Source organism: Vombatus ursinus, unplaced genomic scaffold (assembly GCF_900497805.2).
Source record: "Vombatus ursinus unplaced genomic scaffold, bare-nosed wombat genome assembly UNPS02014773.1, whole genome shotgun sequence".
In the NCBI taxonomy this organism is placed as follows: Eukaryota; Metazoa; Chordata; class Mammalia; order Diprotodontia; family Vombatidae; genus Vombatus; species Vombatus ursinus.
This window is the reverse complement of record NW_020954551.1, coordinates 30576114-30590675: the sequence shown is the minus strand read 5'-3', so window position 1 is coordinate 30590675 and position 14562 is coordinate 30576114. Positions and strand designations below refer to the sequence as shown.

Here is a 14562-nt window from a genome sequence, read left to right as displayed (position 1 = left end):
AATGGCACCTGTTTCACAACCTTGTTGTATGGATCAAATTATATAGGTGTGTATATACATACATAAACACATTTTTACATATACATAAATGAACACATATGTTTGCATGCATGTACATATATAGGCAAAAGTTAAGAACACAGAAATATTAACTATTGTTCTCCACTGCCCCAACCATGATCCAAGAATATAACTCCAAAAAGTCAGCTTTGCAGCAAAGTGCCAACATGCTACATTTGTGTGAACCTTTGGAGAGTTATTAAAGATAGGACAGGTTTAGCATTTACTTTTAAAATAAAATATCATTTAATCTCTTAGAGCAAACCATAAAAAGTCATAATGTTATACGTTGTGTAGAAGTTCCAATCTGTATTGGTTAAATTGACTTTCATCATTGGGAATTCCATACACCAATGAAATTACAGGTCTATTCTCCCTTCAAACAAATTATTACTGCTAATATAGCTTTCTCAATCTAATAGAGTTTCAAACTCATACCTCTTGTACTCCGACTATTTCAGGAGGGATAACTACCGACCAAAACCCCACAAAACAAACAGGCAAAAAACAAGCAATCAACCAAACGGAAATATTATGAGTAAATAGATGAAACAAAATTAATTTGCCAATGACTCAACCAACTCTCCTTTCAAGGCTAGGAGAGTTGCTTCAGGGTCCCCAGGGTTGCGGATGCAAGGTTAATCTACCTTCCATATCTAACCCACCTCTGATCTCAGATTCTCTAGTCAAACCTTTGTTTCTTCAACCCGTAACAATATCTTTTTGCCCTGCTTCAAAGAATAATTAGGGGATACCAGAAGAATAATGCTTTTCTACAAGCCCTTGTACTGAGCAGGGGGATGAGAGAAAGCTATGGAAATGTGTTTCGGGTGGGCAAATTTGACTTCTTTCGAAATTAAGTCCTTTGCTTATACCATAGAGTGCCACTTGGTGATTATAGAGAGGAAGTAATATCTAATATCCCTTTCCATTATTTCATCTCTTTCCAATAGGCTCCTATTTTGTCATACCATTTCCATTTGTGTCCAAGAAGATCATTGGTGTCCTTTTGTTATAAAAATGAGAGAACAGAGGCCATAGTATTTAAAAAAAAACATTATTTTCCTCTCAATTTTATTGTACCAACTCTACCAAATTTAATTATACTGGATAAGTAGTTACACAATTACCTTCTGTTGTGTTCTTCAACTGCTATATTTTCATAAACTCTACTTCATGCTGCTATCCCTAGAACACTGGAAATGGATGCTTGTTGATATGAAATTTACTATAATTGCAATGAAAATATAGCTTACATAATTATAGTGTTAAGAAGAAATTCTAGATGTGTAAAGACCACATGGTCAAGTATTTTTAGTACAAGTACATACTTGGTCCAATTTCTGGCACCCAGAGGAAAATGGGACAGGATCTTGGACAAATCCCAAAGACTTCTCTGATCCAGAAAACTGTTATGTGTGAAGTCCCAAGGTACTATTGACATCTAAGCCTCTGTGTCTAGGTCACCCAAGTAGCACAAAGCTGGAAAAGATCAAATCTCTGTCAGTGTCTATGCTGACAAAGTTCAGTACAAAACTGAATGATTATCTGGCAAAATTTATTTGAAGTTAGTGGCACACTCTACATTACAAGATAAAAAAAATCCTTCTTTTTCTCCTCCTAAACAGAAGACTTTAGCTACACAGATGCTTTTCTGAACTTCCTTCTTCTTATGTAGGTGAGTTTAAAAATATATACATGCATGTGTGTATGTATATATAGACATACACACACATATAATAGGATGCATTATCCTGGATGGGATATAGCACTTTCTCTAAATAAAAGAGAAGCAATTGCAATGATTCTATTGTCATACAGACTTAGTCTACAAAGTTAAATTATATTCCTTAAAGCAAACAGTAAAAATCTAATTAACACGTGAAATTCCTCTTAGGCACCAGTTATAAAAGGGGTACAAGGTAAAACCAAAGAGAAAATCTTGAAATTGAGATCTTTATCTCACACTTCTGGTACCATTGCATCTTGAAAGCTGAGTCCTGGAACAAACTTATAGAAAAAAACCCCACTCATCTCTGATTTAGGAGATAAATCTTTAAGCGTTGCCTGAGCTTCACAGAAAAAGAGTAAAGTATTAAAGGTGGCATATGAAAAGAAGATCTTCCTGGCTCCAGGTTTATCACTCTATCCACTGTACTCTGAAACCCTTCCTTCCAAGGAGTTTGTACAGATTTAGAGCTGAGAGGCACCCCAGAAGTCCTTCAATCCAAAGTGCTTCATTTTACTGAATGACTTGTCCAAAGTTACATGGATAGTAAAAGGTCAGGGGCAGAATTGGAATTAAGGTGCTATGGCTCCAAATCCAATGGGCTTTCTAATTGTTCTACATTGCCTAATCCAATCAGCTACACATTATTTTCTCCTTGAAAAGTTGACTGCCTATTTCCTCATGCTAAAACATTTGCGACATTTTCTAAGAATAAAACATAGCAAACATGCTTAACTGTTACATTCACAAATGGAATATTTTAATCAAAGCACAGTAATAATAAACAATCTGCTAAATACTGTTCAAAAACTAATTTATGACCTTCTCTGAAGAACAGAAGGGTGTAGTTGAAGAAAGGAGAAGTGCATGGTTGAGAGATGGGAAATTGTGTAAATGACCAATTATAAAACTATCAAGTAGCAATATTTAATAGCAAATGAAATAATCCATTAAACTGGAAACTCTCCCTCCCCACTGCTCACACAAATACTAATGTTGCATCTCTCAGAAAATACTTCCAAGCCTGCATCATTTTGACTTTCGGCAACTGTATTGATATGCTCTTTGCATTTCTCATATCAATCTCAATGATGGAGTTAATGCCTTAGGGCTATGGGAAGAGTGGAATGAATGAAATAAAGCTTAGGAATCACCATCAAGATCTATAAATATTGGAATTGATCAAGATAAGAATAGCCATTAGGATGAAAAGTCAATTTGGTGGGATATTTATTGCCCTGAGATAAAAATCTCTGCTTTAACATGGCAGTGAGGACAGTATCCATTTGAACATTTGGGTTCTCAAGCTTTTGAGGAACCAAGAAGCCAGCCTCTTCATAACAGCTGAAACAAAGTACTACTTACTTTCTCAAACTGCTGAAAGTCACTCAGCTCAATAGACATGGTCAAAAGATGTATTTGATTACTATACAGTGGTACTGTACAGACGTAAAGTTGTGACTTTTGCACACACCCCCTCCCCCACATAATAGTGCCAATGTACCAAAAAGAACATTAGATTGGGAAATGGATGACATGGGCTAGCCTTAGAGACCTACCTCTTCTACTTGGGAGCCAGGTGACCTTGGGCAAATGCCTTTCTTTATAATTTTCAACCTTGGGTTTATTCTCCATAAAATGAAGGAGCTGGGGTGATCTCAAAAGTTTGTTGTAGTTCTAATATGCTATGATTCCTTTTTTAAAATATTTTGTGTCATAGGTGGCACAATGTCTATAGCGCTGAGCCCAGAGTCTGGAAGACCTCACTTCAAACTGGACCTCAGACATTTACTAGCTGTGTGACTCTGGGCAAGTCACTTAATCTTGTTTGCCTCAGTTTCCTCTCTGTAAAATGAACTGGAGATAAAAACAGCAAACCACTCCAGTATTTTTTAGAAGAAAACCCCAAAATGGAGTCATGAAAAGTTGAGCATAACTGAAATGACTGAACAGTAACAACAATACCAGGAATACCTTTACCTTTTGAAATCTTACCTTTCTTTTAAAGCCCAAATTAAATACCATGTCTCCATGAAGCCTTCCCTGGTTCTACCCCTCCCCTCCCATCTTTCTCCTTGTATATCTCACAACACTTTGTTTTGCATCTTTCGTATATTATACTCATGTGATATCGTGCCTTACAATCATCTGTGTTTTCTTTCCCTACTAGACTGTAAACTCTATGAAGGCTGAGATTTTGACCTAAACTTCCACTTAGTGGTTGTTTATTAAATATCTGCTTTATAAATGGATGACTATATGGCCTATTGAGAAGTGAAACATGGCAGTGAGTGAAGGTCCATCATCATTCTAGGACACTTTTAGTGTTCGGACACCCATATTTACCACGATTAACTATAGGGCAGATATCTTTGTCAGAGCTTCTTAGTGTGTGTGTGTGTGTGTGTGTGTCTGTGTGTGTGTGTGTGTGTGTGTTTTATGGACCCCTACTGGAAGTCTACTGAAGCCCTTCTCAGAATAATATATTTCAACACATAAAATTTGATACATCTAATTGGGAAATCAATTATACCAAAGTAAATGTGTCATATATATGTATGTGCACACACACACATATATACACATACACACATGTATAAACATACATGTATACAAACATACATGCACACAAACATACATGTGTATACATACATATATATAATATGCACATACATATGTGTATATATTCATGTATATAGCTCACAGACTCCCAGGTTAAGAACCTCTGATCTAGGTGTATATACACATACACACAATTTTGGTCTGGACTTCCAATTTCATATGTCGATTAAACTTCCCAAAGAAAGTCACTCTGTAAATGTATATCAGCAACTTCTTTGCAATTGGTAGTCTTTTAAAATTTTTTATTTATTTATTTTGAACTTAAGAAATAAAACAAGCATTTCCATAACATGGAAGAATAGAGAGAAAAAAAGATGATTGTACATGCAACTGCACATCCACTGTGTATAACTTACTATTTCTTATAAATATAAAAATTAAGTTATCATGTAACTTTCCCCCACATTTTTTCCTCCCTTCTCCCTCCCACCCCCACCCTAGAGATGGCTACCATTAGGCATAAATATGTGTGCATGTGTATGTGTGTGTGTGTGTGTGTAAAAGCATTCTATACATACATCTACTTATCAGTTCTTTCTTTGGATACAGAAAGCATCTTCCTTCATATGTCCTTTATAATTAATTTGGGTATTTGTAACAGTCAACATAACTTATTCACTCAAAGTTGTTCTTAAAATAATAATCAATAGTCTTCGAGAATTGCCTGTGGCACTGAGAGGTTAAGGAACTTGCCTATGATCACCTAGTGAGGTATGTGTCCGAGGTAGAACTTGTACTCAGGTCTTAAGCTTACAAAGACAGTTTTATATCTACTATTCATGGTTTCTCTAATACTTATTATAGAAATTTGGAGCTAGAAAGGCCATTAGAAACTGATTAATCCAATCACTTTATTTTACACCTGACAGAATTGGGTTGAAAAGAAGTGAAATGACTTGCTCGAGGCCCCTCAGTCTGTTAGTGACAGATCTACATCTAGAACACATTTTTCCCTCTGTACTCCTAGTACAGAACTCCACTGTATGTTATACTGCATTTGAAGTAAATACTGGATTAGCTAGAGCCTTTCAATTTCCCTAGTATTTTATGCAAGACTTTCTGTGTGCAAATTGAACCTCAAAGCAAATGATCCCCACAGGTACCTGTATAAATGTACAAATGAACAGAGTACCTTGAGTTATATTTCATGGTGATTGGTCCCTTCCTTTTCTGCTCTTTTTTAAAAAATGCCCCTTTAAAAAATTCCCACTCACCATCTGCTTGTAAATTTCCTGAAACATAGTTAACTGTTGAGCCAGAGATGGCTTTGGAGACTATCCCAAATGGCATTAACACCCATATTTATGAAACTTAAAGATGAGTAGAGTCCAACTTATGCACTTTCTCTTTTCCCTAGATAGCTATTCCATGACAGTCCCAGGTGTCTGGCTTTATCCAATTACATACAATTTAGCGAAAGCAAAGGAAGTAAAAGAAAAGCTACTTATAGATAAAATATTCCCCCAAAGGCAGTGATTGCCTTCCAGCTGCAGTAGATAGTTGAGAAACTTTGGTCGATTTATGAACACAGTCCGTTGACGGTTCCAAGGCCACGTGCTTGAATTTCCAATGAGCTGTTGCTAACATGTCTCAGTTGGCCACTTCTCCCATCTAGTTGATTTTTAGAAAAAAATGGAAGTGAATACCATTCAATTCCATGACCACAGCTTAGGATGTATTGCTCCTTATGAAATACTGTACATTCTGACATGGGATGAAGCAAAGCAAGGATAATTTACACTCTCAAAATGTTTTCTTTCAATACAATAAAAAAGAAAGAAGCCTTAAATAAAAATGTTCTCATTACTCTATACTAGGATATATATCTTACTTGTGCCACATAAAACAATGGTAATGGGTTATTTATCTTTTGGTTACCATGTTATATAACCTCTCAATCTCTAAGCCATACCCACGCAATAGTCTATTAAAAAAAAAACACACATGCTATTTATAGTCAATATTAATTTACTTTTAATCTTATTTGGCATTAGCAATGAATTATTTGACCAAAGCTGTTGCCTCTTTCATTTTGATTTTGTAAATAAATCTCTCCCAAATTCCTCCCTGATGCTTTGTAAAAAAGCTGAAAAGACATTGCAGTCTGCTGGATGGCAATCATTGACTAAGCATGCGATGACTGTATTCTTGTTGGCATGGCCCTATAGCCTCATATTAATTTCATTATCCTCAAGTTCTTAGGATTAAAAGGCTCACTGGATGTGATTCCCTCCTGTAGACATGTCATTTTCAAGCTAGCTCTGCATCTGTGTGGTGGAGACAGATGACTGGTTCAGTTCAAGTCTAGGGTCTGACACCAGCAGGCAAAATAGAGAAATGGTAATTATCTGCATCTGAACAGTAGCTCTAGCCAGGGAAGTCACAAGTTCTGTAGGTCCTAATGTTCCAGAAGAAGCTTCATATCAATCTCTGGGACAGGGTATAGCATTATCTATTATCTCGGTTATTATCTCATCACCTTTTCTAAAAATTTCCACCTTACCCCACACCAGAAATCCCAAGGGCTGTTACTGTCTGTCCCTCCCAAACTGAAAACATTATCTCACCACAATTTCAAATCCTAAGAAGTGGCACACAAGTTGAAAAGAATCCCTACAATGAACCCGCAAAAAGAAACTAAGTGGTTTGGTGATCCCAGAACATAATTCCTCCTTGAGTTTCTTTAATGTAGGACAATCTTAATTGAGATAAACCCCTGAGTCCCAGAGAAGGTACTGCCTGCCATCCTTTCCCTCTCCTTCTAATTGATTGTGCCTTTGAAAGAAGAGTCTGTTTGCCACTGTCTTTCTGCATTATATCTCTTCTCTGCTCATTTTGCCCACAGAGCCTGAGAAACCCCAGAAGAGCAGAGGACTTGGCCAGGAATAGCCCATTTTCAAAGTGCAAAAGGTCACCTGAATTTATCCTTTTCGATAACTTTTTGTTGTTGTTGTTTAAGAGGGAGCTGGACAATGGTTAACAAGAAAGACACCCACGTGAATAGTTAAATCTAGCTTGTACCATAGAGATCCAAGCTACAAGTTGTTGCTTTCTTTCTACCTCCAGCCAGCTCCCCCTCTCTCTACATGCAGGTGAAAGCAGGGGTTCTTTCTCCCACAAAAAGCCTCAGCTGCTCAATCCAATGTGAATAGCTGCAATTTGCAAATTAGAGAAAAATTACAGTGTTTACTACTATATCTTTTTTGTCTCCACCCACATCATTGCCACTGGTATGTGTTTCCATTTCTTCTGAGCCCAGGGAGAGAGAGAGACAGACAGACAGACAGACAGACAGACAGACAGAGACAGAGAGACAGAGAGACAGAGAGACAGAGAAACAGAGAGACAGAGAGAGGAGGAGGAGAGAGGAGGAGGAGGAGGAGGAGGAGAGAGAGAGAGAGAGAGAGAGAGAGAGAGAGAGAGAGAGAGAGAGAGAGAAAGTGTGTGTGTGTGTGTGTGTGTGTGTGTGTGTGTGTGTGTGTGTGTGTGTGCATGAGTTTTTGGTGGTTGGGGTAAATCGCTGAGAAAGGCTGTTTCTTGAGAAGTTCCTTTCAGTTGACAAAACAGAAGAGAAATGAGCCCTCTCTGGATGTAGTGAGGCAACAACACATACCTTCCAACAGTCAGATCCCCTCCTTTGCTTTCCCATTTTATTCTATTCACACATACAGGCCCACTCTGCAGCATTATCCACAGTGGTTTAAAGAGGCAAAGGGCTTCTCCCACCCCTCCAAAAAGTGAACCAGTTCTATTTCTCTCTCTCTCTCTCTCTCTCTCTCTCTCTCTCTCCATCTAGGAATCCCAGAAAGAAAAGGAGGAGCCATTCCACACAAGGGTTCCTGTTCTTCCCCGTTTCTTTCTCTAAATTGCCTTCAAGTCTTATAGCTCTCTGGTTCAGTCCTCTCCTGAAGAGCTCCACTATTTCCCTGTTCCTTCCTTTAAGCTGTTAGCACAGAGTGGTGGAATCCACATCCCCAGAGCCCAAGCCACCTCCCATTACAAAGAATGAGCTTTTCCAAGGTGGCATAGTTAAAATGAGGCAACAGGAATAAGGGGCTAGCCAGAATTGAGGTGGATAGCAGGACAGGGGATTCATTCAGGCACGAACTGTGCCTCTGGGCTGCCAGTCTCCTGGGGTGTAAACACAGAACTTAATTCTTGAGGTGGTGTCTTGACATGATGCTTTTCATCATAGAGAGCCCCTTTAGAGGCATCTAGGCAGGAAAGATAGACTTCCTGAAGACATGGCCTTTGGGAACTGTGTGAGGAAAGGATGAGCACTTCTTGTATGTTTTGGCTTAATCTTGACAGGAGTAGAGGGACTGACTGCAAGATAGGGAGAATGCAATTTATCGGAAGAGAGAGAGAGAGAGAGAGAGAGAGAGTTCTTAATGGTTTCCGTCTTAAGTCTCATAGAGCAGGCTGATGGGCTAACAGATACTTACTCAAAGAAAACAGGGTGTGAGTGTGTTGTGGGGGGAAGGGGACAGGCAGGCAGAAATGAACACTGCAGCATAGCCCCCACACCCCTGCCCCTATTCCTCCAACCTCTCAGAAAACTGACTTTCATCTTATTTTATCAATCGGATTCTTGAACTCACAGACAGAAACCCGATGTGGGCAAGGCAGAGCCATCTCTGCACAAGGCATACTTCAGTCCCTCGCTACGTGCCTCCATCAGTAGGTACCTCGGTGAATTTCACTTAAGATGTCCCGGCTGCAGGGAATGGGACTAGGGCTGGACTGGGGGAGGAGGTGTGTTTGCAGGACTTTTTCTTCACTATAGAATGATGCACTGAAAGATGAGGGGAAGTCAGCTCTTAGTGTAGAATTTTTAATAAATATTATTTGCAATTAACATGAGCTCATTTCTGGACTGGATTGAGTGAAGTACAAAGAGGATGGAATATCTGAAAAGTGACTGGGGCTCTAAATCCCATCTAGGAAGATGTTGTCTGCGGCTAGCCCACCAAGGGTGTGACATAACGAAGGTGGCAGTAGGGAGGGGGTCCTGTTTTTCCCTCTTCGTTTGCCTTGATCTCTAGCCCTCTCGTTCCTCGCCCCGTTCTGATTCATCCCAATCCCTCTGAAAGAGAAGCTTCAGGGCTGGCCATTCGACTCTACTGAGACATTACTCGGGAATCTCCTCCTGGTGTTTAAGAACGACTCAGCTGAGGGATTTCGGAGCGGTCCAGGGCTAAAGAAAAGTGCCGTCCCAACTGTCTCCGAATCTCCCTACGGAAGCAACCCTGGACGGAGCTTAGGATGAGAGACTGTGGTAATGTTGGGGAGGGGCACTAAAGAAGGAACAGTTGTCATCCTCGTTTCATCTTTAATATTCCCTGTGTGGCACCAGCTCACAAAGAACCCCCAGCACCCTGACAGGCACGCGAGCAGATATTTCACTCGAATGCAAACCTATTCAAAGCAGGACCTTGTTTTTCCCCCAGATTGCTTCTTGTAAATAGGGCAGTAAATCCAGAGGTGATGGAAGAGAGAGAGAGAGAAAAAAAAGGAGCATCAGAGAGAAGGAAGACAGGAAGGAGTAAAGAGAGCTACTAGCACGATTCCTCTCCTGGGGAGGAACCCGCTCAGGCACTCAAAGGAGAAATAAGTGAGTTGAGATCCCATTCCCCGAGGAGTCCCCCTCAAGCTAGCAGGGAGAGAAGCGCGGGGCAGCATACACAATCCCCGCTGCCGGGTTTACGACTGGAGGCGCGGAGACCGACCCGAGCCTTTTCCACACTACTGCTGGGAACCCTACCTGAAACAGCCTTAAGATGTTAGCTACCATGATGGACACGGAACTCCCCGATGCCCCGATCACTCCCACTACTTTCTCCGGCTTCACGAAGACTGGCGGCTCGCCGTTTGTACAGCGCACGTCGGAGGTGTCCTTCTGGATGAGCGCCTGGACGAAAGTGAGAGACTGCTCCAGCGCGTAAGTGTCCCTGGAACAAGTGTCCAGGATCCGCGCGCCCAGCGTGACATTGGGTAACAGCTCCGGATCGCTGTTGATCTGGTCCAGGGCGTAGAGCATCGCCTCCAGCCTGTGGATCCCGTTCTCCTTCTTGATGTCCCCGCATGGCACGCCGGTGGGACCTTTCGCGTGCACGGGGAAGAGCCCCCCTAGAGTGATGTCCCCCTCGAGTCGGATGGAGTGCGGGGCATACATCTCTTGGCCTTGCGCGGCGGCTGCAGCGGCCAGGAGCACCTCCAGCAAACAACAGGGCAACTTCATCAAAGTCAGGAGATGGAACAGTCTCCCCAGCTGGAGCATGGTGTTGGAGCAGTTGGGGCCGCCGCTGCTGCTGAGGCTGCTGCTGCGGTGGTGGTAGCGGAGGCGTCCCCGGCCCCGGCCCCGGTCCCGGCCCCGGCGGCGGTGGCGAGTGCTGCGATGCCCAGGTGCCCTGCTCTGGCCAGCTGGGGCCCCCGGGGTCTCCTTCATGCAAAGCAGGGGGGCTGTCTGGGGGACTGTAGAGACGACGGGGGTGTCCCGTGTTGCCTCCCAGACTAGGGCGCACTGCGCTCCTGCTTGCTGTCTCTGTCTCTCTGTCTTTCTCTCCCTCTAGCTCTCACTGACTCTCTCTCCTCCTCGCCGTGCTCCCCAGCAGCACAGCACTGGGGAAAGGGAAGGGATTACTATCGCTTTAAATGGTCGTTCAGCTCCCTCTCTTCCACAGCCTCCTCCTCCTCCTCCCACTCCCTCCTCCCCTCCCCTCTCCACCCTTCCCCGACTCCCCCTCCCCCTCGGGTTTGCATCATCACGCAGGGAGGGGCTGCGTGCTGAGGTAATGGGGAGGTGGGTGGGCAGCAACTAGGGTGGGTAAGGGTTGAGAGCAGCTGGTCAGGCAGCAGCGGAGATGGCTAGGTAGGCTGGGGACTGGAGGGTCAAGGCTCCCCGTGTGTCCCTGTACTGTGCCGGGTAGGAGTTCCAGACCTAACTCTTCATCTTCATCCCACCCAGCTCTAAATGTTGCAGGGGGCGGGTGGAGTTTGCCCTGGGAAAGAGGGTTGGGTTGCTGTCTTTTTCTTGGGGCTTCGGGGCCAGGAGCTTAAAGCCTAGGAGAAAGAGAACCCGGGCGCTCTCATCCAGTGCTGCCCTGTGCCTGGTTGTCAGGAGCCCGGAGGAAAGCAAAGGACAGAGGGAGTAAAAAAAGCTGTTTTGAGACTGGGTAGAGTGAAGACTCTGGTCCCATCCTCTGGCTCCACGGGATGATTCTAACTGGAGCGCGCGCGCGCACACACACACACACACACAGAGCTCCCCCCACACCAGGGAAAACACTGAAAATACCAAAGTCCCCTCGGGTGTAAAGGAGTGCCACTGCCTTCTTGCCTGTCCGTTAGACACATTATAAGGCGCTGCCAGTGGCATCCCGCAATTATTCCCATACCCAGAAAAAGAGACGCACCGAGGGGCCATGGAGGTGGATCCTTCCCCCTTCTCCTCTGATCCTAGGTAAGCACTAAGCTAAAGCTTCCTAAACCCGCCCAGACAAATTTATATTTTATACTCCAGCTGGAAACTGCCTTCTGGATGGCAAAATGAAGTCTCTCTTCTCGGAGTGATAGATAAGGCAGGTTAAGGAGTTGGGCATAGCAGTGAGCGAAGGTGACAGGAAGGGAGGAATGAAAGGCACTGGGGAACTTGTGACCAGCATCAATCTGATTATGTCAGTGACCTCCCCATCCCGCAATGTACAAAGAAAGTAGGGTATTGGTGGCGGATAGATGTCATTTCCATTCATGCAGCAGGTAGGTGCTACAGGGTAGGGAGATTTACCTTCCACAAAAGATTTGGGGTATTTCCTTGTTCTACAGGACACATAGTTCTTCCCCCCACCCCCAGTGACAAGCAGACACAACCGTCTAGGTAATGGAGGAGCAACAGGTGGCACTAAATTTACTCCGAGGGAAGCATCATATCCCTTCCTTTGGTACTGGCTCCAGAGGGATCATTTAAGAAATTATCAGTGCCTGAGAGGCGGTGTGGTGGAGTGACTAGGGAGCTGCCCTTGCAGTTCCCAAACCCTAGGTTTAAGGCTTGCCTCTGACACAAAGTTACTTACCTCGAAGTGGGACCCTGAGCAGATCACCTAACTTCTTACAGCTCTACCCCGCCCCCCGATTCTGCTGATGACGTTACTGAGCAGCTGCTGATCTACTTCAGTGGAAGGGAGTTTCTTGTAGGAAATCCCCTATAACAATGAAATAACAAGGGAGGGAGGAAGGAAGGAAGGCAGGAAGGAAGGCAGGAAGGAAGGCAGGAAGGAAGGCAGGAAGGAAGGAAGGAAGGAAGGAAGGAAGGAAGGAAGGAAGGAAGGAAGGAAGGAAGGAAGGAAGGAAGGAAGGGGGAAAAAACAAACAGTGTACAGTATTATTTAGTGCTTAAAATGCTACATTTAAATTAGGGATCAAGGCCTATCTCTCATAGATATTAGTGGTGTGACTCTGGGGCAAAGCAATGAATGTTTTAGTGCCATAGGAAATTCTCTAATACTCTATATTGTGGAAGAGATGTTAGTCCTCTCCCAAGATCAGGGGTTCTTAACCTGGGGTTTGTGAACTTAAAAAAGTGATGACTATATTTCAGTATAATCAGTTTCTTTTGAGTCAACCAGGTGGTCTAGAGGGTAGAGAACTTGGTCTGGAATAAGAAAGACTTGAATTCAAATCCTGCCTCAGTTACTTACTAGTTGTGTGACCCTGGGCAAATTACTTAACTTCTGTCTTCAGTTTCCTCAACTGTAAAAATAATATATATAATATTATATATAATAATAGCACCTACCTCCCAGGGATATTGTGAGTTTCAAATGAAATACTATATGTAAAGCATCTGGCACATAATGTACACTTAATAAATGCTTGATTCTTTCTTTTGTAAACCTATGTATTTTATTTTATACATTTTTCAATCATTAGTCTGGAGTCCATATGCTTTATCAGACTGCCAAAGGGGACCATTACACACACACACACACACACACACACATATACACACAGACACACACATACACAGACTTTGCTTTAGAGGGAATTTCCAAACCAGGAATTTCTTCACAGTGAGAAGATGCTACTATTCACTTAATATGTCTTGCTCTTTCTCCCTGACATAGCTCAATGACTTGCTAATTATGGAAAATTTTAGGCAACAGAAAGGGTTTAACAAAATCTATGAAAAGAAAAAAATTTTAAAAAATCCCACCTTTCTCTATATATGGAGATTAAATTTAAATATACATATATGTGTATATATATATATATTCACACATATATACATATGTGTGTATCTTTATACTTTTGCACTTTTAATAATTCGTGGACCACTGAGGGGGGAGGCGCAGCTAGGTGGTGCAGTGGATAGAGCTCTGACCTTGGATTCAGGAGGACCCAAGTTCAAATCCGACCTCAGACACTTGATACTTACTAGCCGTGTGACCGTGGGCAAGTCACTTAACCCCCATTGCCTCACTAGAAAAAAAAATTCATGGACTGCTTTAACTTTCTTGACACAATTCTTATACCTGCTTTCATCTTTTGTACACATGCTTTCAAAATATGAGCTCATTTGAGAGCAACGTGTGCAACACCATTACATTACTTAACATGTTTCCCCTTTTCTTTATTTATAATTATCATTTATTATTCCATTCTCAAAATGACATTTTAAAGAGCCTTTTACCTCTCTTGAGTCCTCTTCCCCTTTGGAAACTCTGGTTGTGTGACCATACTTGCTGTTCCCTTGATATACTTGATATCTACTTTCCCAATGTTTACAGTACATAACAGACTATATCCAGGCATTCTTCTTTGGTCACTTTTCCTCAAGGTTGCCATTGCTTTTACATTGGTAACATTTCTTGCTTTGATATAAAATTTGCTGTGGAACATGAGTTCTCTTTTTTTATCTCCTTAGAGTAAATTTTCTGAAAGATAATTCAAGAATTTATTAGACACTTTGATTTTAGTACTAAAAAAAAATTGTCAGATAGCTGGATGACTAGCTGATGCCCCAAACACTATAATACATTTCTCCTATGTTAGCTTTGAAATCTCTACTAGACAATTATCAATTCTTATCTTATAAATTATATAATATAAAAATATTATAAATAAATATTATAAAATAAAAATTTATAAATTAT

At 42.0% G+C, this 14562-nt stretch overlaps 1 protein-coding gene across 1 annotated transcript in view; it reads right to left on the bottom strand.

Moving 5' to 3' along the window:
* The window catches only part of GRM7 (glutamate metabotropic receptor 7), a 989789-nt gene extending 979083 nt beyond the window's left edge, over window positions 1–10706 (bottom strand). Inside the window, exon 1 of the mRNA XM_027863985.1 lies at window positions 10176–10706. Coding sequence (XP_027719786.1) covers window positions 10176–10691 — 516 coding nt within the window. The 5' untranslated portion in view covers window positions 10692–10706. The remainder of the gene's footprint in view (window positions 1–10175) is intronic.
* Between the last annotated feature and the right edge of the window lie 3856 nt (window positions 10707–14562).